General features: G+C 40.6%; 1 protein-coding gene across 14 annotated transcripts in view; it reads left to right on the top strand.

The window, feature by feature from the left end:
- The window catches only part of DYNC1I1 (dynein cytoplasmic 1 intermediate chain 1), a 192,579-nt gene that overhangs the window by 34,150 nt on the left and 132,568 nt on the right, over window positions 1–25,861 (top strand). For 8 of the 14 annotated variants that reach the window (XM_057432592.1, XM_057432589.1, XM_057432588.1 and 5 more), the window contains 2 exons: window positions 5,242–5,301; window positions 9,254–9,369. In XM_057432592.1, the coding sequence (XP_057288575.1) occupies window positions 5,242–5,301; window positions 9,254–9,369 (176 nt within the window). The remainder of the gene's footprint in view (window positions 1–5,241; window positions 5,302–9,253; window positions 9,370–25,861) is intronic. The other 6 variants (XM_057432596.1, XM_057432593.1, XM_057432602.1 and 3 more) reach the window with 1 other exon arrangement.

Here is a 25,861-nt window from a genome sequence, read left to right as displayed (position 1 = left end):
GTGTCTGAAGACAGTATAAACACCCACTGCGAAGTCAGGACCCCCTGCTGCTATCACAGATGGGGAAAATGAGTCTAGTCACATTGACATAATTTTAGAAGTATTACTCTGGTAAGCAAGGTGCTTTGAGACTTCATATGCTGTGGGTGAGTCCATATGCCCTGGGTGAGACACTCCTTCATTTCTGCTCTCTCTGTTTCTATTAACAACAATCTATGCTCTGCTTAATGGGATTGGCCTTCGATCTCTGAAAACCTCAGCGTAGCTTAATCTGTGGAGTCATGACACACTCCTTCACTGTAATTTAGGGTTTGAAAGGCATAGGGTCATTTTAGGACAGTGCTGCAATGAAAGATTCTGGGTTTGGGACTCGTGAGGTCTAATGCTGTTTCATCTGGGACACACGCGGATATCTCAGCTCAGAAGTACCTCAAGACTCAGTACACTGTCAGTGTTGTTTTCTGCTGGTCCGAAAACCACAACAGCACCTGGTGACAGGAGATGCCAGAATGTCGTGTTTGCTTTCCTCCAGTTCTGCTTGAAGGTGTGATTTGCAATGTTGCAAAGACATTTCTACCCTGCAAGAGGCCCTTGGGAAAGCAGAGTTGGCTCTTATTGCTGTGAGTAGCCTTTTCCAAAAGTGTGGATTTCCAGGCCTGAATGCTTTGACCTGGGAAGGGAGAGTGGGAGGAGAAAAGAAGTCATGCAGAACACATGTTCTGCAGCATCAGCAACAGATGAGGGAGTATTTGATTTTAGCTTCAAAAAGGCAAAGTCAGAATTAAGCTGCCAGCATGTCGCACACTGGTTGAATGAAAAGTGTTGGACTGGGGCACTTACCAGACCCAAGTTGTACTGCAATCTGAACATGATTCTAGATATTAAATATCATTTTATGATGGTGACTTAATAAGTATATGTATTGGCACTGATGCCTTATGTGTTTCATGTACTGTCATTGAGGCCAGACCCAAAGTTGCTTAAATCAGCTGAGAAGTTCTCATGGATTCCAGATGGGTTTAGATGACAGGCTCCATGGTTCATTAATGCATTCTGAGGTTAGGAACATTACAAAAGAGTTCAAGTATTTTATTTTAATTTTCGTTTATTTATTTTAGTCTTTTCCACATTTTTAATCTACATAATTGACATTATGCAATCAGAATAAAATCTTCTGGAAGTGAGGTTCCACGGCCCATCATAACAGATGGCACAGTGCCTGGTTTTCTGTGGTAATAATAATACAGAAAAGGGAACTCTTCTTTTCAGATTCCTTTCACCTCCAGCCTCAGATTTTGCCATGGCCTGTGTCCTCTTAAAACTGTGCTCTGAATATCTCCCTAATGCTTTGGGCAGGTATTCAGAACAGAAAAATCCAACAAGTTGCTTTACCATCCAGTGCTTTAATAGATGTATGACAGCTGGGTCTCTTTCTCCCATGGGTTTCTTTCTGTATGTTATTCCCCTACTGACTGGGGAAAAAAGATGCATTCTGTCAAAAATTATCTGGTACTACTTCAGTGCTAAGAGCTGAAACAGCACCAGAATTAATACTGTCCTAAATACCTTGTCTACTTAATGCATGATCTTGAAGCCCTCATTCCATTCATGCTGCCTTAGAACAATCTGTTATTCGATAATAGCTACAGCTTTTTATCGTACAGTCAGCTAAGGGCAGCCACTGTGCACCAAATGTGTAAAAGGAAGATTGATAGCAGGGCTATTGTTTGGCACTATGTGGGAGACTGATAGAGCAACCAGCTTTGAAACAAAGTCGGGTAGTTCTGATTAAAGCATTGTCTGTGCTGTGCGGGTGGTGGGAACAGGCTGATCAGCTCAGTCCTGACTGTGCTGCTCACACTCAGTGGGTTTCCAGGGTCCCTTTCCATGCCACGTGCACTCACTTTCCCCACTGGAGGAGGCTCGACTCACATGGTCTGTAGGAGAGTTGTGGAAGACTGTAAAGTGCAAGGGAACAATACTTTTCCTGGCTTGGTCTAATGCTCATCTCTTTTGCCTGTTAAAAAAAATATGTTAAGGTAAAATATTTTGTATCTCTTCTATATAGATTTGTGCCAAAATCCACTGAATCCATTTGGAGGGACTTTCAGCTCGTGCTTTCTGAAAGGGCCCAGAGTATGCCTAGCTGCTGACCTACCAGTCAAACAGTTCTCCTACGCCAAGCACTTGTCTTCAGGGTCTGTAATGTTATTCCATCTGCCCCATCTTTGTATGCCTCGAAGTCCCAAAGCTAGTTTCTTTTATGAAAAAGAAAAGAAAAAGAGGAACAGTTCTTCCTGAAGAACTCTGGAGAAAGAACTCCTGCACTAGATTTGAAAAAGATCAGCACCACTGTTTCACTGAGATCTAATGGCATTTCACAATCCCCACTGAGAACTGCCCACAGGAGAGCAAGCATGACTGTGGTGCTCATCCAGATGGTCAAGGAACATCATAAACTATGTCTGTTCATCACAGATGACGTTTAATTTCCGAGCCTGGATGACAGCACAGGCTATTCAACATCGTCTTTTGGTTGCTAATCCTCAAAGAATTTGTTTCTTTTCCAGTGTTATTGCCATGGAAACTGGCTAAACTGCAGGTCCAGATTACATCTTTGCTCTTCGCTCACTTTCATTTTGATCTGCAGACCTTCTTTAGGTGTTCGGTAGAGGCAAAGGGCAAATCAATATTGCTCCTTGAAACATATAGTCACTCCATGTGCTCTCTAGCCTCCAATACGTAAGTGTAGCCACTTGAGTTTTGGGTCTCCTAGGGCAAGAGACTTGAAACCTGAAGATCTGCTACCTACAGCCTCATTTTCTGTGATGACATTGCTTAGCCAAGCTTGAGAGGGCAACACAGCAGATTGCTTCCTTATCTATTTTTCAAGGCTTTGAAAGTGGTAACACAATGATGCAGAGAGAACAATTAATATCTGGAGCACAAATGTTGGAAATATTTCTCAGGTGCCCTAAACCTGTTGAAAACAGGAGTCATGGAGGATTGCTATTAAAATGTATGATCTGCATGTAACAAATGATGGCCCCCTAACCATAGGTTCTATATTGTGGGGATTCTCAAATTTTGAGGATTTGAGTGCTATCTTGAGTGTGTGAGATCTCCAAATTTATTTTGTTTAGACATGCAGCTGGATGAATGTGCCCTCTCTTGTAACCTGGTCTGGATTCTTTGAGGTGAAATGTAAGGGCTGTACCTCTTTAGAGACCTGTTGCAAGCTCTTGTTTTAATCAGATGATGAGTTCTTTCTGGTGGAACAGACTTTATACCTTGGGAGATTCTGTAGGCTTGAAAGTGGGTGAGAAATTAGTTATGTATGTTTTCTTTTAAGTGTTTGGAAAACCTGGATATGTATGCATAAGTATCCCCTATGTAGCTATAAGATTAGGAACCTGCATTTACATAGCAAGTCCTAATATATGCTACTGACCTTGGTGATATTTATGAGAGTAATTTTCACACAGGTAGCATTTTTAATGGAGTACCTATAATGCATTAGTCACCGATGCCTTTGCCTTGCATCAGGCATTCAGATCCTTAAGTCCACTTTCCACTATACTTGAGCTATGGTCAATTTACAAGTTAAAAACCTGTTCTTTATTACTGTGTGGTTCTGTCTCTGACCCTTTCTGGAGAATCCTTTCTGTATCACTGTAAAGTCTTTCATGCCAATACACATCACTATGGATCATAAGAAGCTGAGGGGAATAAGTGCCCCTACACTGCATGGGAAAGCACCTTCGAATTACAATCCTTCATTACTTTTGTACGTACAGGGTGTTGGAATTGATTCTCTTTCACTCTGACACAACACAGTGCAGCACATGCCCTTGTCTGTCTCTCCAGAGAGTGTGTTAACACTGGTAATAGAATGGGTGCATTTACTAAGTACAGGAGGTAGCATAATTATATGGCTTTAAGATATCTACTTCTACCATAATTCAATAACTTGCTAGTTTATATGAGTGATTCATTGGCAGAGGTTGCTGTTGTTGCAGAAAGGCTTGTGTAAATCGAGTATGACTGGCTACATGGCTGGTTTTGGCTGAACCTGATAATATTGTGTTCTCTGTATCCTCAGAACTTGTATTCAGAAGAAATAAGGGACATTTTTAATTCTGAGGACTATCAGCATGTCTGCATGACTTGCTGGCTTTAGTGCATGAGTGTTTTCCTTTGCTTTGGCCTCTGATAGTGAAAGCAATGCATAATCTAGTGTTCATACTACTTGAAAAGGTGCTCAGGAGCCAAACTTGTGTTCCTGATTCTGTCACAGACTCTGGCAGTTTTCTTGTGTAGGAGATGCGGCTTCCCAAGGAAGTTAAAGTAAAATTGAGAGCCAAGGAATGAGTGGGCACTTTTGGAAACGTTGGCCTTAATACGCCAGTTTGTGTATTTCTAAACTAAGGGATTTGTAAGTATTTTACAGGACTCCAGAAAGGCTCTGTGAGTGTTTGCAAAGTCTTTCAGAGATGGTAGCATGGCAAGTTGCACTGCAATGCAAGGAACATCTTCACTTCAGAGTACGCCTAAGGAGCATTCATGCATTTGGTGACAGTCCCATAAGACAGCAATCTATTATTAAAAGACTGTCATAGATCTGGTTTCCCCAGATGTATCATTCCCAACTTCCCCAGAAATTTTACCTGGAGGAAAAGAAGAAAAATTTGTTTGTCCCAGATGCACCCAGTATGTGTCAATCTTGTGTCAGTGTGCCATTTGTTGGCATATGCACTATGGGATGCTCGTGCCCAGAGCACTGTCTTACAGGATGGCTTACTGTGCAAAGGGCTAGACTCTTCAGTGGAGTTCATGGCAATTACACCTTATCATAAAAACATGATTACAATAAATAGTGCCTGCAGATTTTACAGAATATTGTGAATATGTCAGCCACAGTTACAGACAGTTACAGAGTTAGAAATCTTTCTGAAAAAGGAAAAAAAAAGTTAACATTAACCAATATTTGAAAGGAAATACAGTTTCTTCCTTTTTTTTTTTTTTTTTACCAATAAGTTGTAATTTTAATGTTACTTGCCCTGACAAAGTTTGACATACAAACCTTGTTTAACATACTGTGGCTGCCCCTTGCACTTGGAGGTTGAATGTACTACATAGAGCATGTAACTAATAAGATGGGGTTTTGTTCATCCTTTCAGTTAATTCTGTGTGTTCTTTTTTCCCCTCCCCTTTGTGCTGCACGGCTGATTACCACCCTAGGACCTTGCAATGGGACACAGACCCCTCAGTGCTGCAGCTCCAGTCTGACTCTGAACTTGGGTATATGTCAGCTCTTTTTGTTACTCATTCATTATTTCTTTGCAATAATTATGTTGAAAATGCTTCTTGGTTGAGCTGTTTTTGTGTGGTTTTCATTTGCTTTGTTGGCTCAAAAAGACCATAATTTAAGTTTGCTTTTTTTTAGTTTAATCAATAAGAAGCTTCAGCAAAGCCATCTTTGTGGGAAAAAAACCCAACTATTTAAAGAAGTGCGTGAAAAGATAAGCTGCTCTTTCTGTTGCCTGAAACACAAATCAAATAACTATTTCATTACAGATGAAATGTTATTATTGTGGCACTTATGTGCATGTACGGTTACATTTAGTCTCGTTTGTACCTGTTGATTCAGACTTTTCCCTCTGAATCATTTGCAAGCTACTTTTTCCCCTCCTTCCTGTCTTCCATAGTTATGCTGTTCCCACATCTAGTGGCAATTTCCCCTTTTTCCTTAGGAGCTGTATATGTGCTTATAACTGTGCACTTAAATATGATCATACTCCAACAGTAATTGCCATCTTAATTGAGTTCAGTCTAATCAAGCATCTTTTAAAATTGTACTAGAGATAAATTAATATTTTCTAGTTTGGAATGGAACTCCTCTACCCCAAACATCTGAAAAAAAAGACAGTTAAACAATTTATAAATGCCTACCTGCGGAGATATTTAGGATAAACTGTTCCCCTAAAAGGGGTAGGTGGAAGTCCTTTACATTCTTCAGAAGTTGAGTCATAGGCAAAACCAAATCTCTATGTTGAAGATGTTACCTATAAGCTTATGAGCTTGCTTGCCTGAATCTGCAGGCAAGGTTCTTATGCTTTTACTGGTTCATGTGAAAGTCATTCACCATTCTATTAGAAAAACAACAATTTCCCCTTAACTACTAATTGAGGGTGCTCCCAGATGCAGTCAGGGATGTTAGGGTTATTCACCATGAAAGATCAGAGGGAGTGAAAAGTATCCAGAGAGCTTTCTAAACAGGGTTTCTTTACAACCAGAACTTTTAGAAATGTTTGTAATTTTCACCTGAGTGTGCCTTCAAATAGCTAGAACTTCTAGAACTTTACCTGGACCACACCAAAAAGTTAAGGGTTTTTTAAGCTATTCTAATATGCAGAAACTTTTTAGAAATCTCAGCTGCCCTTTCCCAGTAGTTTGAATTAAAAGATGAGCACTCCCAGGAGCAAGGCAAGTTCCTTTATTTGACTTGCAGCAATATAACCCTCTGTTTAGCCACAAGATTTCAATCGTTTATGAGCAGTCAGTGCAAAGACAGCAAAGCAGCATGCCAAAGAGTAAATCCACAGGTATACTCTGTAACAGAAGTCCTACCCCTCTTGAAAGAAAACTGTCTTCAAAAGTAAGGCAGAATTAGAGAGAGGACCAGACTTTCCTCTGATGTCATGAGACTAGATTAAGAAAAAAGATACCAATGCAAAAGGAATCCTGCACTCAGCAATCAAATTATGTCTGTAGCAAAGCAATTCTAGCTGATACGTCTTTCTTCTGGCACCTACAGACAGAGGAATCAATTTTAATGTGTGGACTTTAGTTACAGTCCTACTGACATCCCATAGGCAGTTTTGAAAGGAATCCTTCAAAGCTTACATACTCTGGAAGATTAATATTCAGCAAACTGTAAATTACAAGAATTATGAGCACCTCAGATGAAAAATGGGTTTGGAAAACCATAGACAGTTTAGTGCTGCCCTAAAAAGAACTAGAGACTGGAACGTTACAGTCCATATTTGGTAGTCTGGATAGGATGCTCCAGTCATACCTAAGTGTTTGGGACCAAGGGCTAGGCCAACTTTTAGTTACACAAGAACCGTTACAGGTTCCTTAACAGGGGCAAAAAAGAGCTAAGAGACCACATTCCTTCATATGAAGAAAGTTCTCCCTGTCTTCATTAGTAATTACCAGGATATGGGTGACACCAGGCATTTGTACAGGCACCAGCAATTCCTGATTTAGAAATGTTTTAGGTGAAAAATTCCACACATATTTTCAGCACAGTGCTCTGGGATATATCTTACTTCTTGGTTAGCAGTCTACAAAGAGCTTAACCCAACTAGCAGTTAAATCCAGCTGTCTGTTCCACATCCTCAGGCAGCTGAGGAGATATGGAGTGACCTCGTGAAACTGTTGCTGGATTTAGGTGAGGCTCTAATTAGGCCCAGATTAAACACATAATTAATTAGAGATTATACTTAACCAAGACCACTGTCAAGAGGCTCTTTCAATGCAGGAAGCTTAAAAATCTCAGTAAGTGGAACCAGTAGCAGGGGACTGGTTACATAGGAAAGTCTAACTGAACAAGTGGGCCACAGAGATTGCACATCTGGTGCTGAAGGAGGGAAAAGCACATGAGATTTTGCTTGAACCCTCAGTTAAAGCAACTACAGAAATGTAGTGCGACTGAGAATTCTGTTAGGTGAAGTATAACACAAACTGTAGAAGTTTTTCTGTCCCAGCTAAGGGTGTAGAGGTTATTTTCTGTAGGATTTTCAGGCAGTAATAGCTTTTCTTCATTTTGGCAAAGTCACAGATGGTTAGAAGAGTCTTAGAAGACTCAGAGCTGTAACAACTCTTTCTCTTTCTATGTGTTACAGTTGACTTATACTGATTACCTGCTGAATCTAATTGAATTCATCTTAATAACTCAGCCAGTAAGTTAGATTATAACAATACATAGCTGATGTAGCATTAATGCTGCTGAAGAGTTCAGTAGGTGTCACCCCAGGATAACAATTTCCTTTTGAGACACCCATTTCCTTTACAGACATCCATCTTAATCTTAATTGAATACCTAAACCATTGTAAATTAATTAGATCAAAACCCCTTTGACCTCTGTTCTTCTGACAATCTGTAAAATACAGCAGATATGGATAATGTGTGTGAATTTTCTACTTTTCCAAACTGCTTTCTGTATGACCGCAGTTCAGAAACACTGTATCCATGAATTTGTTCCCCATAAATGCAGAAGCATATTTCCATTGTTGATGTAGGCAACTGGACTTACTTAGTTGATTTGTTTATTGTGTGCCTCAGATGTACACATAATAATGGGGATGTACACATAATAAGATACTCTTTTCTCTCGTGAAAGTTGGCTTTTTTCCAGTAAAACACTTGAAAGTAATAATTTGTTTATTCTTTCCTCCCTACAGTCAAATAATAGTCAGGAAATAAATGGACTTTTTTCCCACACTGTTGAGGGAACTGTGTATGACTACAAGTGTTCATGACTGTGCTCAGCTGTCTTTCTTCTTTTTCCCTTAGCCAATCACAGATAGTTGGCTTTACTGTTATATTTTGTATGAATTATTTAAAGTAAGGGAAGGAGTAGAAAAAGAAGGCTATACTTGCCCTGTTCCAGCTGTGTCTTGGAGCTTCTCTCCAATCTTTGCATTAGGATTCTACTAATCATAAACCTATACCAATTCCACTACTAATGACCCCTGTGGAATGGAGAATCTCCTTTTTTTTTTCATAGAAATGACCTACCTTGCCAATTAAAGGCTCTATTATTGCTCTCAGGTGAACATCTGACAGTCCTAATCCAGCCTGGTTTACACTCACTGTGCCCTTTCCGCTATTGTATATCTCAGACTGATGACTAGCTCTTTTGAGCAGGCAGAACATTGTAGTAATGATGGTACGAGGCAGATTTTTGTTGTTACAAGGGGCACAAGCAGGTCATTTCTCTCTCCCATTTACAATCCCTCTCAGCAGCATGATCAGATGAGTTGAGTAACTCTGTTATGGCTAGTGGTTCCCAGGTTAATTTTATTCACTGCAATTAGGTACTTCTCATGCATAGTGTATTGTGTTTCATCTTAGCAAACATTGAAGTAGTTTTTTAATCCAGTTCATAAAAGTAAGCACTCTTGTTCCTGCTGCTGGTTTACGTTTAACGTGACTAACCTTTTGATGTCATGTATTCCATCTTAGACGCAGACTGCACAAACTAGGGGTGTCAAAGATTACCCAGGTTGATTTCTTACCTCGGGAGGTGGTGTCATACTCCAAGGAGACACAGACACCTCTTGCCACACATCAATCTGAAGGTAAGATTTTTTACTATTTTTTTCAAAATAACTTTTTTGTAAAAAATAACTATTCAAGTAAGAGTTAAAGAATGTTAAGAAAAATAATAGTAAATTATAATATAGCTACTTATCACATATTTTCTGCAAGACTGGTATTGTTTATGTGATTAATGCCTGTTCTGGTGAGAATAATTATAATAATGACTTTAAATTCAGGTGGAACCAAACTACTTCTGCCTTACAATGGGTTGTGCTTAGATAAGAGTTTAATGAGAACATATTTTCAAATAAATCATTATGAATATAATTAAAACAGTGCTTTATTCCAATTTTCTGCTTTCTCAAGGAAGTTATTTTCTGTGCTTCATAAATAGGCAGTGATGGAAAGTGTAATTGTGTCTCACTCCAGTAGGTGAGTCTTAGAAGTTGCATTTTAGATCTATGTGCTGAAAAAGGAGGCTTAGATACTTTGTGGATGGTCTTGCTTTCTGTCTGTTGGCAGATATATTATCTGTACTCATGGAGCTGCTTATTAGTTGTTTGGCTTTCCTGTTGACAGGTAAATACATGGAGTAGTTAGGAGGGGAGTGCTGTTCTCTCTTTTCCTTAGACTACACACTTGCCAGTGTTGTACTGCAGAACACTGATTGCAGGTCTGTTGAAACCATTTAAACTTAATGTAAAGCTGTTCATTAGCCTGATGTAATTTACACACTACTACAAAACAAGTAGCAGAAGTGAAATTGAAGGCAGTCTTGACAGCAATTTTTGCTGTTAACAACAAAAGGAAAGTTTACCAGTTAGGTGCTTTCGTGCAGCAGATATTGTAGAACTTCACCAGGCTCCATACAGAAGAAGAATCAAGTAGGTTGAAAAAGGTGTGCAAGTAAATCTTTCTAAATATAAGTTGCTGTCAGGGAGGATACAGTGATAAACATAGGCTGCTTTTTTCCTGCAACTGGGTTATCAGGTCTGCCTTCAAGAAACCACAAATGAAAACTGCTGAGCTAGATGCTCAGATTCTACTGTCCCAGACCACAAGTTTGCCCTAGTCATCTGTTGTCTCATAGAGCACCTTCAAGCATAGGCAACCTTGTTGCTTGGATGCTGCTTCTTGATCAACGTGTCCTGGCAGCTTTGCCTTCTTGGAGGGAGATGCTGCCTTAGAAGCTTCCCTAGTTCAATCCATTTCATCTCTGCTCATTTCTCTGAGGGTTGCTGAAGCCTCAAAAAAATCGGAGATTTCCCCTGAGGCATTGATTTCCTGGGTAAAGACCAGTAGGTGCTCAATTCTGAGGCATTATCATGGAGTCATCGCTAGATTAGATGAAGAGGATGCCCATCCTCCCTGATGCAGGGCCTTTATCCAGTACAAAAGCCTGTGGATATGGGGAGTTGAAGACATGGCTTTGATGTGTTTACCTCTTTCAGGCCTTCGACTGCAGCATGCATTAGCTGACATGTCTATGTGAACAGGCCAACCTCTCCAATATCACCTGATCACTTCCCTCAGATGTGTGAGGGAGAGAAAATTTTACTTATATTTCCTTTCCAATCTGTTTCTAGGGAATAACATTAACTTGGACAATAATATGGCCCTGCATTGGTAAAGGAGAGTCAGAAAAGCTTGGTTAATCCATCAAAGTAGTATTTAATTGAAACTCTCTAGGGGATAAATAAACTTGGTGGATTTTGTCTCCCAGGTCTGATGGAAATGAATTGTCAGGTTTCCAATCTCCTATGCCTTTTTATTAATGCTGAGCCCTTCATACTGTCACTCTGAACATGAACAGCAAACAGAGGGGAATTCCTCGGTAGAACAGGTTTGAAGAGGAGTCTCTATGCTGTTCCTATGCATTCATGTGATAAAATATAGCCATTATCTTTTCAAAATAAATTGTTCGGCCATTACTATGGGTATGTGACCAGTCATTCAGATGCTGAAACCTTGCAGTTTGAGAAAAGAAAAAAAAGAAACCCCTTATTTCCTCAGATGAGTCTCAGCTTTCAAAATTCAGTCTTTGCTGCCTGCCTTGGACACTGGAAATGTCAAAATGCAGAAGTTTAGGATGAGATTGTCACATGCTTGCTTCTGGTTTGGAAGACAACTAAGAAAGGGATACCGCACTGGTTGGAAAGGTCTTTCCTATACAGTTAGGCCCTGAAAGAGGACTTGGAGTCCCTTCAAAGTTTTGCAACGTTTTTGTAATGTCAGTATTGGGTTTTCTGCACATTGGTTCTCTAGAAAGAAAGATACTCCGGGATGTCTTAGACCTACTGCTGTTCTGAAGCTCAGTGGATATAGGCCTTTGTGGAAATGGCTATTCTGCACCAAAACTCATAAAACCAGTAAAGGAAGGTTTCACTGTGGCAAGTGCAATGTGGTGCCAGAGAGCTAGATGTTATGAGCACTGAAGTCTCAGCTTGTCAGCTGCTAATTTTAGAAGAAATAATGTGGCATTATTCTTCACTGTATAAAAACAGATTAACTCCTTTTTTTCAGAACAGGTAATTCACTTTATTTCAGAGGAATAATGACGTGTCATTTCCCCCACCCGCTCTATTATTTAGGGAGATGTGTATATGCATCATTCAACCCTTTGATCACAAGTACCTTATTCTTTTGCTTTATTTAGGTCACAGTAAGCTTCAGCCTTTTCTTCCTTGTAGGATGACTTCAAAAACACCCAGATCTTGGCTCTGGAGCCTGAGAAAAAAAAAAGCTCATTACTTTTCCCCTCCTCCTTCTATAATTGAATTTGAATTTAGGTATTCATAGGCATTGAGAGACATTTCACTTGTGCTGCTTTTTCCATTCTGGAGTTGATTAAGATCTAGACTATGCCAAGTGTTTTCTGAGAGGCCTTTGCACACATTGCTTCACTGTACAGAGACTCTCATATTGCCCCATGTAGCCTTCGATTATCAGACCCTCCAAAGCACTGCAGAATGGCCCTTTGCTGAATGACACCTAGGAGAAAGCGGCAACAGAAAAGCCATGGCCTGACCTCTGCCCAGGATGAATCTTTCACTGCCGTACAGCACTGGAAGGAGAGCTGTATGTCTGCCTGCAAGCTACCTTTTCAGATAAAACAGCCTGCACATTCAAGCTCTGTTGGGTGCCTGCCTCAGCTCCAGCTTACTGTTCTCCTGCTTGCTAATGGGCCAGGAGATAAAATCTCAGTGAGGAAAACATCACACTGCCCCTGCACTGGGAAGCGGGATAATCCTCTTATCTGTCTCCCCCCAAAACACAGGGGGCAGTAAAAAGATGAAGGTCTGTGAGCTCTCCGGCTTTGCTGGCCAGTGTCAGGAATGTTGTTATTCCTCTTTCATGAAGTACAAACTACTTCTTCATTGACAAAATGAGATGGTTTCACTTTTTTGTCTTGCCAGACTGTCACTGTGAATAGGTTGTTCTGAGATGCATTTATGAAAATGTGGATCCCATATACAGGGGGAAGAAGATTTGACTTTCTAGAACAAGGGAGATCCTATGTACTTCACCTGTTTATCATCCTCAACAGATGGTTGTTCATATGGGGGAAACAAATGTGTTAGCATACTCGCCCCCCTGAGCAGGATAACCTCATCATACCTCACAACTGTTTGCCCAGTTCTGGCAGAGAACGCAATTCAGGACCATGCTCCATCTGCTTCTCTGCTGTATTGAAACACTGAGGATATTTGGGCTATTAGGGAAAGAGGGAAAAATAAGATTTTTACTCCATTTGGAAGTTGACAGGAATGGAGTGGCAAACCAGAGGTGAAATTCGAAAACAGAGGTGAAACTCCAGAGGCTGGGTTGGGTTCTTCATTTCTCTGACACTGTAATTCTCTGAACTGAGGTTCCTCAAAGCTAACCTTTTTTAAAGTGGTGATGGAGGAGAGGGGAATTCTGCTCACAGTCTGAGACTCATGAAACTAAAACACATGAGTTTAGGAATCTCTGTGTGATACCAAGTGCAAGTGACTACTGTAGGGTGAACCAAGACTTTCTCTAGGTGCCACTGACTGCATTGAGTAGTTCTTCACTGACTATCTTGACAGCAGAGAGCTTCATGTAGGCATATTAATGTAGGTTTCTCATTATCGAGTAATCTGTGTATGACTGAAAGTGTCATACACTGGCTCTGTGTGAGGGCTCTGCCCTACTCTGAGTTTTGATAATCAGATTAGGAGTTTCCTGTGACTAGGACTAACAAGCCCCAATGTTATGAAAACAAGTCAAGCTTCTGGAAGTTCCATGATAAAATCCATAGATAAAGTTATTTTTATGTTTTACTATTAGGGGCTGAGATTTCCAGGTTTAATCATTGTGGAGCTCTGGCTCTATTTATCCTGTAAGATAATTCGCAACAAACCTCTAGCATGGCAAATTCTGCACCAGGCCTGTTGTGCCTTCCCATATCTGACTGTAGCGCAGCTCTAGCTTTGTGAGTGCATGCTGTACTTAAGAAAATCTAGTCTCAGAATTAAGCAAAATCATACTTGAGCTTTCCCATGCCCTGTCTGTCTAGAGCTCACGGATCAGAAGCTGGGGGTTAAGTTAAAGAGCTTACTTTGGCTTTTCTGTTCCGGAGAATCTTAGAGCTCACCTCCAGTTTGAGGAGGAGAAGATAAGCCTTGAACCCTTCATTTAATGAGAAATGCAGATGCACATTTTTGCATCACCATGCCTGCAACATATGTATCAGGATACATGAAATTATGTGTGATAGAAAGGTATTGGACATAACGTGGGGGAGGGGGCAAGCAGAGACCTTCTTCTGTAAACAAATGGTAGTGTTGGAAAGCAGAGCAGAACTGGGATAGAGATCACTACTAAACAGAAGAGACAACCTAAAGATGAATTGCTGTTAAAGCAGAAGTTCTGTTTTTAAACAGACATAGCCTTAGTACTAATGGGCACTAATTTTGTGAGAAATGTGCTCTATTTGTCTATTCTAGGCTTTACCCTGCATCTGTGTTTTTAGTTTCTGTAAAAATCTAGCTTCCCTTTTCTTCTCTAATCTCAGTCCATCAGAGCCATACTGTGGATCTCAATGGCTGGCATAAACATCCTAATTCAAGGCTGCTTTGTTTGATTAAATCAACAAAGCTTATTTTGTACTGTTGTACCAGACTGTACAAGATTGGATGAGACTAGAACGAAGCGGAGCAAAGATTTGAGGCATCGCGCTGGAAAATGGTCTTTCAAAAATTCCATTTTATGCCTGTCACAACTGCATCCCTTTTCTAAATAACAGGATTTCAAAGGTGGAATATTTATTTATTTCATTTAAATCTGTCATAAAAATCCTTCACAGGCATTCAGGCTGCGCTCTCTGGTGGTGAAACGGTGAACCGACGCGTCGTTCTAAAGGGGTGATGGAGGAGAGGGAGGGAAGACAGGAGGCTGGTGTTACCTGCAAAAAACACTTGCCTCATTTTTTTGACCGAGGCAAGAATTGTATGACTGAAAGCTGTATTAATGTAAGTGCTGATGAAAGAAGTGGGAGAAGAGACCAAGAGTTTATATAAAAAGTTGGGAACAAAGAAAGCTATTATCTAGAAATATGTATATATTAAAAAAATAACTAAATAAAGCCTTAAAAATTCAGTTATAGGTATTGTAACAAAAATCCAGGGGAGTAATGCACTAGTGAAATCAACTGCAATCTTTTTCTCTTGCCAGTCCCTCCCTGAAGTACAATTAGTAAAGTACAGTTTGCTACAATACATATTCTCCAGGACAGCCACATCAGGCACGTACCAGTTGTAGTGGGTCTGTGTTCCACTCCCAGCAAGCTACAGACATTAGGTGTATGCCACTAAAGGCTTTCATCACCAACTAGCTCATGATAATTTTATGTAGTATAGAATTACGATAAGGGCTTCACTTTGGAAAATGTTTTTCTGTGTTTTTTGTTGTGCAGAATAATATATTTGACACTGACGAAGTTTCTTGTGGGAGGAGGAATGAAGAGGCTGTACTCTGTGGTCATGCAGCTTGGTGTTTGAGTGCAGGAGGAGAAATCAGATGTCTTATCTCCTGAAATATGTAGCACATATTGGCTAAAATAGGATTTCTGTCAGTCAGTCCCACTCCGTTTCTAAAAGGTGGCCTGTTACATCCATGATCTATTGGTGTATTTATCAGTGATCATTGCTGCGGTATTTGCTCCCATTTCCTGTCTCTTCGTCCAGGTCCTCTCTAAAGACTTCTGGAGAAGGGTTTTTCTTATACTCCAGATGTTTTTTCAGATAGTTTCCATCAGAGAGCCCTCTCAATGTTAAACTGTTTTGAACAGGCAGATCTGAGAATTTAGTAAGCATCAATAGTTCTCTGGGAATTATCTACTAAGAACTGATTTAACAGAGAGAAGATTGGCTGTGGTCACACACAGTAGGAGGTCTGAGGAAGGAAAACTCCTTAGAGATCTTAGACTTTGTCCCTGATCATTTCATTACACAGAGACAGGGTAATCTGACTCTTTGCAGCTCTTCCGTAATCTTAACAAAATCCCAGGAAGGTCTTCTGAAAACCAGTCCAACATGCATGGGAACTTCCTGCTCCAGAGGGGCCCAGGCCTTCTGCAGACCCTAGTTCTCTTGCACGTGGTACCTCTGCATTAAATGCAAGCCCAAGAAACACATCTCATAATCCTTTACAAGGGTGGAAGGAGAACAACAGACTTGTCACAACTGTGCTTGCACCTTCTCTAAACCATTCAGGTGCCAGAAAATGAGGAACAAATCAGAAAGCTTAACTGCCTTCTCAGTGAAACAGGGAACCAGTTTTTAGGCTGAGCCTGCCTCAGAGAGGGTTGCTGTGCAGCTGTCATTCTGTGCGTGGAAGGAATACTGCTTCAAAGCATCCGCAGACAGCATGGACAATGACCATGCTCTACTGCACTGACAGTCCTTGCTCTGTGCTTTTAATAAGTGGATCCCATCCTCCATCCAAGAAGTGGGAGGCTACTCAATCCTAGAATAAACAAAAACTGTTGTAGTCAGCCCCCTTGTGAAGAACTCAACCTGCTCCTTTAGTTCCACTGGGAAATATGTAATTGAGTGATCATGGTGTCACTTGGTGGAAAACAAGAACTCTGATATTAGCAGCCTTGACCTCAAACTCATTTAATTAGCCACAAGTCATCTCACAGTGCCTTTGACCCATCCTTGTGTCCTGACATCTGAAACTAGCAGTGACCCATGAATCCAGAAAGAAGCACTGTAATACCTGTATGCAAATTGAATGCTTTGTTTCCTGGAAATGAAAACCATACTAGCCATGTTTTACACGTGAACAACTGCCATAGTGAGCTGATTTGTTATGTTTTCCCCTCAAGTAACCAAATAGTTCTGAACTAATTTGCAAATATATGACTGTCAATATGTTACAACTGAGCTTTAACATGAGAACAGAAGGAAACTATCCCACTAATGAATGATGATTTCCGCAGTCAACAGTCAGTGAAAAGACAGTGGCCAATTTTTCTCTATTTTTATAGTTTATCGTTCTCACTTTACTGTATGTATCATTTCAGTGATATTTGAATATACTTTAAATTAACAAAGTGTTGTACATATTACAGTGCTCGGATTAGAAGTCATAGATATGAAAAATATAAAAAGGGGGAAAGTTGGGTTAACAGTGCTTGCAAAAGAACAATGAAGACACAGGTTTGTTTTTTCTTCAGAAACAAAGCATGCTTTTTCCTACCATCCCTGTAATTCCTCCTTTAGCCTAATGGATGATGCCTATTTAGTATATACAAGAAAACTAATACTATTGCATGGTTAGTAACCATTGGCAAACTCTGGCTTTGTAACATGGACCAATCTCCTTTGGAATTAAATCCAAGATTAACAAAAATGTGTATTGCAGAAGTAAGAGTTATTAATCCTCAGCACTCTAATTAGCACTTAATCTTTCTAATCCTGTAAGTAGATGCAAACTCAGGGCTGAAATAGACACAGACCATAATGTGGAAAGCCCTTCATTAGTAGTGTTAAAAAGATGTACAGAAAAGAAACCGCTGTTGTCTTACTTCACACTTCTCAGTTTGTTTCTTGGCACTTGTGACTCAAAGGAAGGAAAAAGATTCACATGCCAAAATCCCCTCCTCTGTTTTAACCCATGCTCCTAATGTACTGAGTCAAAATTACGCAGCTGAAAATTCTCCTGTTCATCACCTCTACCTCCAGTTCTATATATGAGCCACGGTTTAAGAAGCTGGCCAATTGTGCCCCTCTATAGGCTCCCTTAATTGGCTCATTTCCATAGGAGAGGTCACCTGCCTTGGCTAGAGTGTCAGCTGCTTGCCCTCAGACTAACTGGAGAGGGAGCCAAGAGGCTGTGTTGGGTAGAATGGGGAGGGTTTGCCACACCCCACGTTGTTACCCTCCATAAAGATGAATGAGGATGCACCCCACACTGGGTCTTTGTTCACCAGGTGGATCTTCATGGCCTGGCCCAAGGACCTGGTCAGAGCCTTCCAAAGGCAACCCTGGTCCCCACTTCTCCCTCCCAAAAGCCGCTCCCAAGGTTGTGTAGTGCCATGCTGTAGGTATTGCAATGATGAATCGGAGATCTCACATGAAGTACTTGAGGATCCCTCCTTTGAAATCAGTAGTAGCTGGATCCTTTCCAGGGAATCTTTTTGCTTGCTCACACATGAAGAGTTAGTATGAAAACTGAAGAAAGGATCTGGATGAAGAAATTTTTAATGAAGTGGATATGTCAGTGAAATAAGTGTCTCAGTGTGAATTCCTACTGGCCACTATTAATACAAGATGGAATTCTCTTTTGCTGCAATACAATAGCCTGTCTCCACAAATAATGTCACTTTTCAACCAGACCCTGGCTGCCACTTGCCCATCTATTTTATTTTAAATAAACTTAACATAAATTTACTCTGAGCCACAATTGATTTAGATGTATGTTGTAGCCATAAACCTCCAAAACAGTGCATGCTCTTCCTGCAAGTTAATGTCCTACTTAAAGCCCACAGGAAGGGACAATATAATCATTATTTTTCTAAAATGTGTTGCACTCAAGCCATGAAGCTTCACGCTTACTTTAAGTCTATAATTGCATGTTGTTGCTCTGGATACTCTTTCCCCCTCCCCTTGCCCCACTTGCCTTGTAAAGTTTGCGACATCAGAACTCAAAATGGGTCCAGCTCCTCTAAGTTTGGCACAAGCAGATCTCTGCACTTATGAATAGCCTCACTGGTCTCAGTAGTAGCTGCTGGGTTTTGAGGACTCTCTCAGATCTCACTACTTTGTTTGGAGCCAAACTTTTCCTAAAGGTCTGGCCCCAACTGTGGAGTTGGAGAATTTTTGTAATTTTAGCCCTTAATCGTGGTTGTTTTGTATTTTGTTTTGTCATCTCCACCAGAAGTTCAGGTCTTACTCTCCCTCTCCTAGGCACCAGTTACTCACCAGCAACATGCTCATCTGCTGTTAAACAGAAAGCACTGAAGATTTTGCCTGCGACTGCGTGAAGAACTCTCCATGCGCTGGTGCTGCCTCACACATAATGTGCAGGTTGAAAAGACAGCTCAGGCCAGCCTTTCAGAATGGAGCCTCAAAATTGCCTTGACCTGTTGTTTTCATATATGGAAGCTGGGGGACAAATACATTGTGGTGGATTGGTGCTGGTTGCCCAGCCAGCTGCTCTCTCACTCCCCTTTCCTGATCAGGACTGGGGAGAAAATAAAACCCATAAAAAATAAAAGATAAAGCTCATGGGTTGAAATAAGGCCAGAGGATCACTTACCAGTTACCATCATAGGCAAACCAGATTTGGCTTAGGGGAAATTAATTTTGGAGGAGATCTGTTGCTGAGGATGGTGAGAAGTGGTAGATGCTTGCCTAGACCAGAGGTAGGAGCTCGGCTCTTGTCAGTCCATCTACACAGGCTACGTGTTTCTGGTGGTGATCCCAGAGAATGGTCCATGATACCTGTGCCAAATAGCATGGATTGGGTCATCTCACCTCCAATGTTAAAACCTCAGAATCTCTTGGAGCAGTCAGTTGTACCCATATTGCTTTTTGTCAGGTTTATAGTGTACTGTGGTAGCTATCCCATCATGTTACGTGATGATACAGCACAAACTTCTACGCATTTCACAGACTTCTTATCTGTGAGTGTGAGATGTGATGGAGACAGAGAAAGCTGAACCCAACACAGCCTTATGAGGCAGGATATGGACCCTAGCCCAGACTGTTCTTCAGTCTGTGACCAAGTTTCCAGGCCAATGGAACTACTTGATTTGGCCCATATGTGAACTGGGCATGATACAACATGCCCACAGTTTGGACTGATGAGGAATAAGGATCACTTCTTGTCTGCATTTTACTTTTTGCTAGATTGGGTGATGCAGAAGGCTTGAATTCAGGGCTGTGGATTTCCAAACAGGAGTGGATTTCCTAGGCACTCAAGTGTTTGGACACATTTTAAGGATGTAAGAGTTGCTGTTTAGATACAATAAATTTACATCAGTCTCAGTAGTGCAGTCATGGAAAGGTGTCCAGTGGGCAAAGTGAGCACCCATTTTCAGGAAGGCCTTGGATAGGATTAAGGTTGAGTGTGCAGGCATGAGTGCACTGACTGTATGCTTGGGAGACATCTGTTCTGCAATTCCTAGGCTATAACATTATGGAGACAGAGAGTGAACAAGAGATAAAACTGGTCTCCCTTTTCTTCTTTTGTCTCCCTAGTTTATGGTCTGAACTGTGTTGAAAAGTTGTTCATGTATTTATATAGTTATTTAAGTGTTTACCTATAGGTATTGCTATAGATAACAATGTTCAGATGGTGTATTATCTGTATTATATCTATAGGTGTACAGAAACTTGTAGATATATATATGAAGCTGACCACTACAAAACATGAACTGAGTGAACTTGCAGCAGCCAAACCTACTAGGATATTTTAGTTGTCACAGAGGTACCTGATCTGGCAATATGACTCAAGCTAGTACCCAAGCTGACTAGTCACATCGTTATTCGGTGTAATCACATGCAACAGCTCTACCTTGGGAGGCCTAGCCTATTTGTGTAGACTGTCTATGGTCAAGAGTAAGACAGACCTTTCCAGAAGGCAATTTAGCCTACCTATTACATTTATCATAACAATGAATTCTCTTCTATTTGTGCTTTTCTCCATTGCCTACAGGACTTGGCCAGTACATTAAAATTCTAAGCTTCATTTTTAGATGATTGAGGTTAGATAAATTAATTCCCACTGTTTTGTGATGGGAATATGGGCAGATGTGTTCTGCAGTGTGTTTCTGTCAACCCATGAAACAGTTCTGGGACTATTCTTACTGCTATTTCTTTTCTTCAGCTCCTTTGTCTCTTAGCTAGTTTCCTTTCAAGTTGCTTGTGCCTGTATGAAAGCAAAGTGAAAAAACAGGCATCTTATTTTCCTCTTAAAAATATGTAATCGAGCACAGCACTTCTACAGATGATATTTAAAAACAATGAGAGAGATTAAAACCAGAAAAATTACTTTGCTTTTGTTTCTTCAATTACTGTTTTTATACTAGTCAGAATACTTGGTTTTGTAGACTCAATACTACACTTTATGTGGTAACATTGATTTTGATCCACCAAATTAATTTTTGTATTGTATAGTTGCTCAAATGCATGTTTCCGTCACCTTTTGCTCAAGACATATGCCTTACAGTAAAAGTAGAGGTACAGCCCATTGAATTCTTACCCCAAAAATCACAGAGCATCAAGTGGACACAGTTCTAAATCTAAAATTTAGAGCACCCTGACTATGAAATGGCCAAATCATAAGTCTGCTGAGGTGTAAGATGGCGATTATTCATTCTTGTCTGCTCTTTCCCCACTTTCAACCGTATCACACAGGTTGTGGGACTGTTCATTTAACCTGAGATATTTCTTGTGTCAGAGCGTCTTGAAGAATTACGAAAAATGAATACTCAACCCTTTTGTATTAGCTATGCAGTGAGTGTGTTTTCAGATCTAATTACTGAATTAGTACTAGTTTACAATTATCCTTAATAAGTCTGGATTAGGAATGGTTAGTAAAAGTAACTTTTCTGTTTCACATTTCATCAGCTTGAGATAATTTAGTAACAAAGGTTCATGTTGCAATCAGGGAAAGGACTCCTACTGACTGAAGTGGGACCTGGACCGGGACCAAAATTAAGTGCTTGCCATGAGTCTAAATAGCTGACATTGTCACTGATTCATCATGTGAAGCTCTTCAGTACATTGCAGAATCATTTTATTTGGATTTGAGTAAACATAAAAGTATTTTGCAAGGCTTTCCAGCTTTGAAAAACAAAGTCATTTACATAAGAGCTAAGCAACCACGTAGCTATCCTCTTTTACCCTGTTAGTAGGTTTAATCCTGCAAACATTTATGCATGTGCTCATGATTAGTCCCCTGGCATATTTGATTGTCTGACATCAGGCATGTGTGTATTTGCAGGAGGAGGCCTAGTGCTGTAACATTCGTTATATCCTGCTTTGCTGGTAGACTGCAAGCTCTGAAGGACAGTGTAATTGTATATTGTACTTATTAGTCCAGGATATAGAAGATATGTTGCAAAGAAATGCTCATAATGAAAAATGGTTTTGTATATCACAGAATCATAGACTAGTCTGGGTGGGAAGGTACCTCTAAAGGACATCCAGTCCAACCCCCCTGCAATGAGCAGGGCCATTTCCAGTTAGATCAGGTTGTTCAGAGCCCTGTACAACCTGACCTTGAATGTTTCCAAGGATGGGACATCCACAACTTCTTTGGACCACCTGTTTCAGTGTTTCACCACCCTAACTGTAAAAAATTTCTTCCTCATGTCCAGCCTGAATCTCTCCTCTTCTAGTTTAAAACCATTACTACACCTCCTACTGCAGCAGGCCCTACTAAACATATATACGTATAACATATATATACATGTTTTAAGGGGAAAACATGCTTCTCTCCTGTATTCCAGGTTGATTCACTTTGTCAGCTGCTAAAAGTGTGCCTTTTATTATTAACACCTTTTATCAATCCAATGAACAATAGAAACAGCAACTCTGCTCCAAGACTGGCCACATCTTGCAATAATTTATAAATGCCCCATATTAAAAATAATGCAGTTACTCAGACTTTTTCAGAATGTCCCAGGGTAAGCAAATGCTTTTGTATTATTATTAGTTTTGACAAACCTGATTGTATGCTGGCCGTTGTTAAAGGGTTCTATCTGCCTCCAAACACAGTGAGAGACAAAGAATTTTTAATGAATTTAATTAAAACTTTATGTGGTTTATGGTGTTCACCTCCAGCTGGTGTGCCATTCTTCTCTGGTGAATGAAGTTTCCTCTAACGCATAATGATGTGTTTTATATGAGGGATGTTTGAACCCCCTTCCTAGTAGCCCTGAGGTAGTTTCCATGGTATGACACAGTGGTGAAGTATTTAAAAGCAGGTCTCTTAAACTTAAGTAAGTGAATTATGTGTATGGTTAAATGCACATGCATGACTGCATAGATATGAATCCTAAAACAAGTTTGAGAATCTGGTTTTTTTTCCCCAGAAAGAGTCCTGGTGGGCTGGCTTTTATAGCTTATGATGCTGAGCATTTGTCTGTACAAATAGCACATTGACATGAAAGGATCTTGTTATCTGACTGCTTATATTGGGAGTAGGAAGTTGAATATCTGGTCTTCTTTGGGTTAACACAGTGAAAACTGACATCTGTACCAGGCATAATGTCCTGATATTGATGGGCACTCCTAGTTCTGCTGTAATAAAAAGGAACAATAACATGGAGATAGTCCTGTTAGCAAATGCTTCAGTGCATTTTATGAGACACACTGAGACACTGCAACAAGCTGGGTCATTCCTATGTCTGGTTAGAGCTAGTTCAGTTCCAGTCTTCTGAATCTCTTGTGCTGGTGTGGCTTTCATGCAGGGTCTCTAAAAAGGGTGATGACCCATCTTCCTTTCCTGCAAGCTCTGTTCAGTCAGTATTTCTTCTGTGGAGAAACAAGGTCATGCTCAAGGAGGTAAGCTCTTGATTGGTTTTAAGCACTTGCTTTTCAAACTCTTGAGTCTGGGTGTGGCCAAGCTGGAATACAGAGCTGGCTTTTTGCGGTTCTTTGGATGCTGAGATCTCAGTTGTGCAAGAATCTTGAGCATGTTCCTCAGGGAAGGAATGAATGAATCAAGATGTCTTGGACCAAAGGAAGAGGACTTAGGAAGAACTCACTTCTCTACAGGGGGTCGTGTGATCTCTGGAGAAGTCTCAGGAATGGAATCTACAAACTTGCAGTGGTTTTGCAGGGACCAGAAAAACTTAGATGGATGTTGAAAGTCATCTTCCTAAACAGTTCCTCCTGTTCTAATGGTTGTGAGGAACTAGATAGGAAACTGCTTACAAAATCACCGTGTGCCAGCATCACCCTTTTATATCATTGACAGACTCATTGAAGTGGGGAGAGCCCCTTATGTGGCCTCATTGGAAGGTGACTAAGAGGAGGAGCTTTCCAGGAGGTGAACCTCCACTGTATCAGCTGGAAACCAGTAATCAGTGGTCATCTGGAGATGAGATCTTTTTCTTGGGGGGAGGAATTTCAGTTTTTGAATCCACCTCTGATTTTTAACACATTTTTTCTAAGCATTAGCCAATAGTAATAACTAAAGTAAATTGCTGTACATGGTGTTCCCCAACTGCTGAAGAAACAAAATGATAGAGGAGAGGATTGGTCATAGAAAAAGTTTGGAGAAAATACTGAGGAAGACGACATTTGGCACCTGGTGGAATGACAAAGGGCTGAAGACATGCAGGGGCATCATAAGCTAAAGAATAACTCCTGGAGACAGGGATGGACAAGAAATCCAGAATAGAACAAGCAGGTGAATGAAGAATAAATTGCTAAGAATGAAGATGTACTGAAAACCACAAAAAATTATATTTTTATTTTCCTAAGAAATTAAGAGGATGCTACTGGAGGCAGCAGAGTGAAAAGATGTGAGAAGCTTGGCATCCCGCACTGGAAGAAGTCTGACCATGAACTAGTGAGTCAACTTGTTGCGCTGCTTCTTATTCCAGATGCTCTGATTGCAGAGTCCACTGCAGTTTTGCTCTTTAGAATAAACAAGAAATAAACTTGGTCTGATCAGCTGCAGCATGCCCTTCAGAGAACGTAAGGCTTCTCTCAGTCAACACAGATTGCTCTTGGACTAAATGTACCAGCAGCTGAGTATCTGGTTGCATTCTGTCTTTGTGGGTCTGTTGTCAGCTGGTGGACTAGATGCTGTGCAGTATAAATCAGAACAACCATGTCTGGGAGTGAAGGTGATAGTCTCAGAACTGCAACCCTGTGCATCCCAGCATGGGAAGTCTGTATCTCGAGGTGGGCAGAACCAGATGGAATGGATGATCACACAGCTATAAGGTCATCATTTCATAATGCAAAACGGAGGTGCGCACATCACTAAGTATCAGTCAGGACATGAAAGGCTCTATAACTCACCTCCTGGTAAACAAATGCTGCTTTTTGCCTTTGGTTAATGTTGTCAAGTGGTCAAACTTTGGGGGACCTGTCTATATTCCTGTGGTTTCCAGTGCTAAAACAACATTATGTTTAACTAGTGCCCTTTGTTCCTGGAGTTACTTTTGGCAAGCAGTGTTGGGACCAAAGTAAAAGAAACTGGAGAAGGACTAAGGCCTGGGACTAAGGGAGTTGAGTTTCATCTGCCTGTGCCCATGACGCACTGCTAGTATTTCATCAGCCTGTGAACGCAGACAGTCTTGACAGTAGACCTTTGAGGGCATAAGCAGAAAGGCAGGGCCATAAAAAAGTGTTGGAGTTCAGGTGTTGGTTGTGGTCTTATCATTAAAAGCAGAGAGAGAAGAAATTAAGCAGGAAAGAAGTAAAACCACTGAAACCAAATATTAATTTCCATGGTTTGTAGCTCCTTTGCACAAACTGGCTTACTAACAAAGGAGGAAGATGCATGAGAGTCTAATTTATACCAGGTTTTACTGGCACATGAAACTGCCACAGCAGCACTGAAGACTGAAGAATAAGCTTAGTTTGAAAAAGAGGAGCTTTCTCAGTTCAGCAATGCATTCTGACAGAGCCCTCATGCAGAACAAGGCATTGTACAAAATGGTGCTGACAAGAGCATTGTGGTGGGCAGTCAAGGTACAGCCAAGGTGCACATCTAAAGATGTGCCACAGGAGACATTTATCCTTCAAGGTGCAGTTCTAGGTGTCCTGGGTTTTCCTAGGGAAACTCCTAGATGATTTTGGCCAGTACTGGATTTTGGAAGCAAATCTGTGTATATATGTTCATAGTAACTGTTGGCAGGACAGAAATGTCTACCGCTCAGTCTTTCACCCATTTTAGGGACTCACTGAAGCACAAAGTGATGTGGTGCTAGAGCAGTCATTACGAATTATTTTACACTTCTGTCTTTATATACAAATGTCCATTTCTTTTGTTTTGCTTGCTTTAAAAGTCTCTTAGGACTCAGCCCTACTC

Source organism: Pezoporus wallicus, unplaced genomic scaffold (assembly GCF_028554395.1).
Source record: "Pezoporus wallicus isolate ANWC-B61680 ecotype Strahan unplaced genomic scaffold, APGP_CSIRO_Pwel_v1 scaffold_2584, whole genome shotgun sequence".
Lineage (NCBI taxonomy): Eukaryota > Metazoa > Chordata > Aves > Psittaciformes > Psittacidae > Pezoporus > Pezoporus wallicus.
Note: the sequence above shows the minus strand (reverse complement) of the source record. Positions and strands in the feature narration are given on the sequence as shown.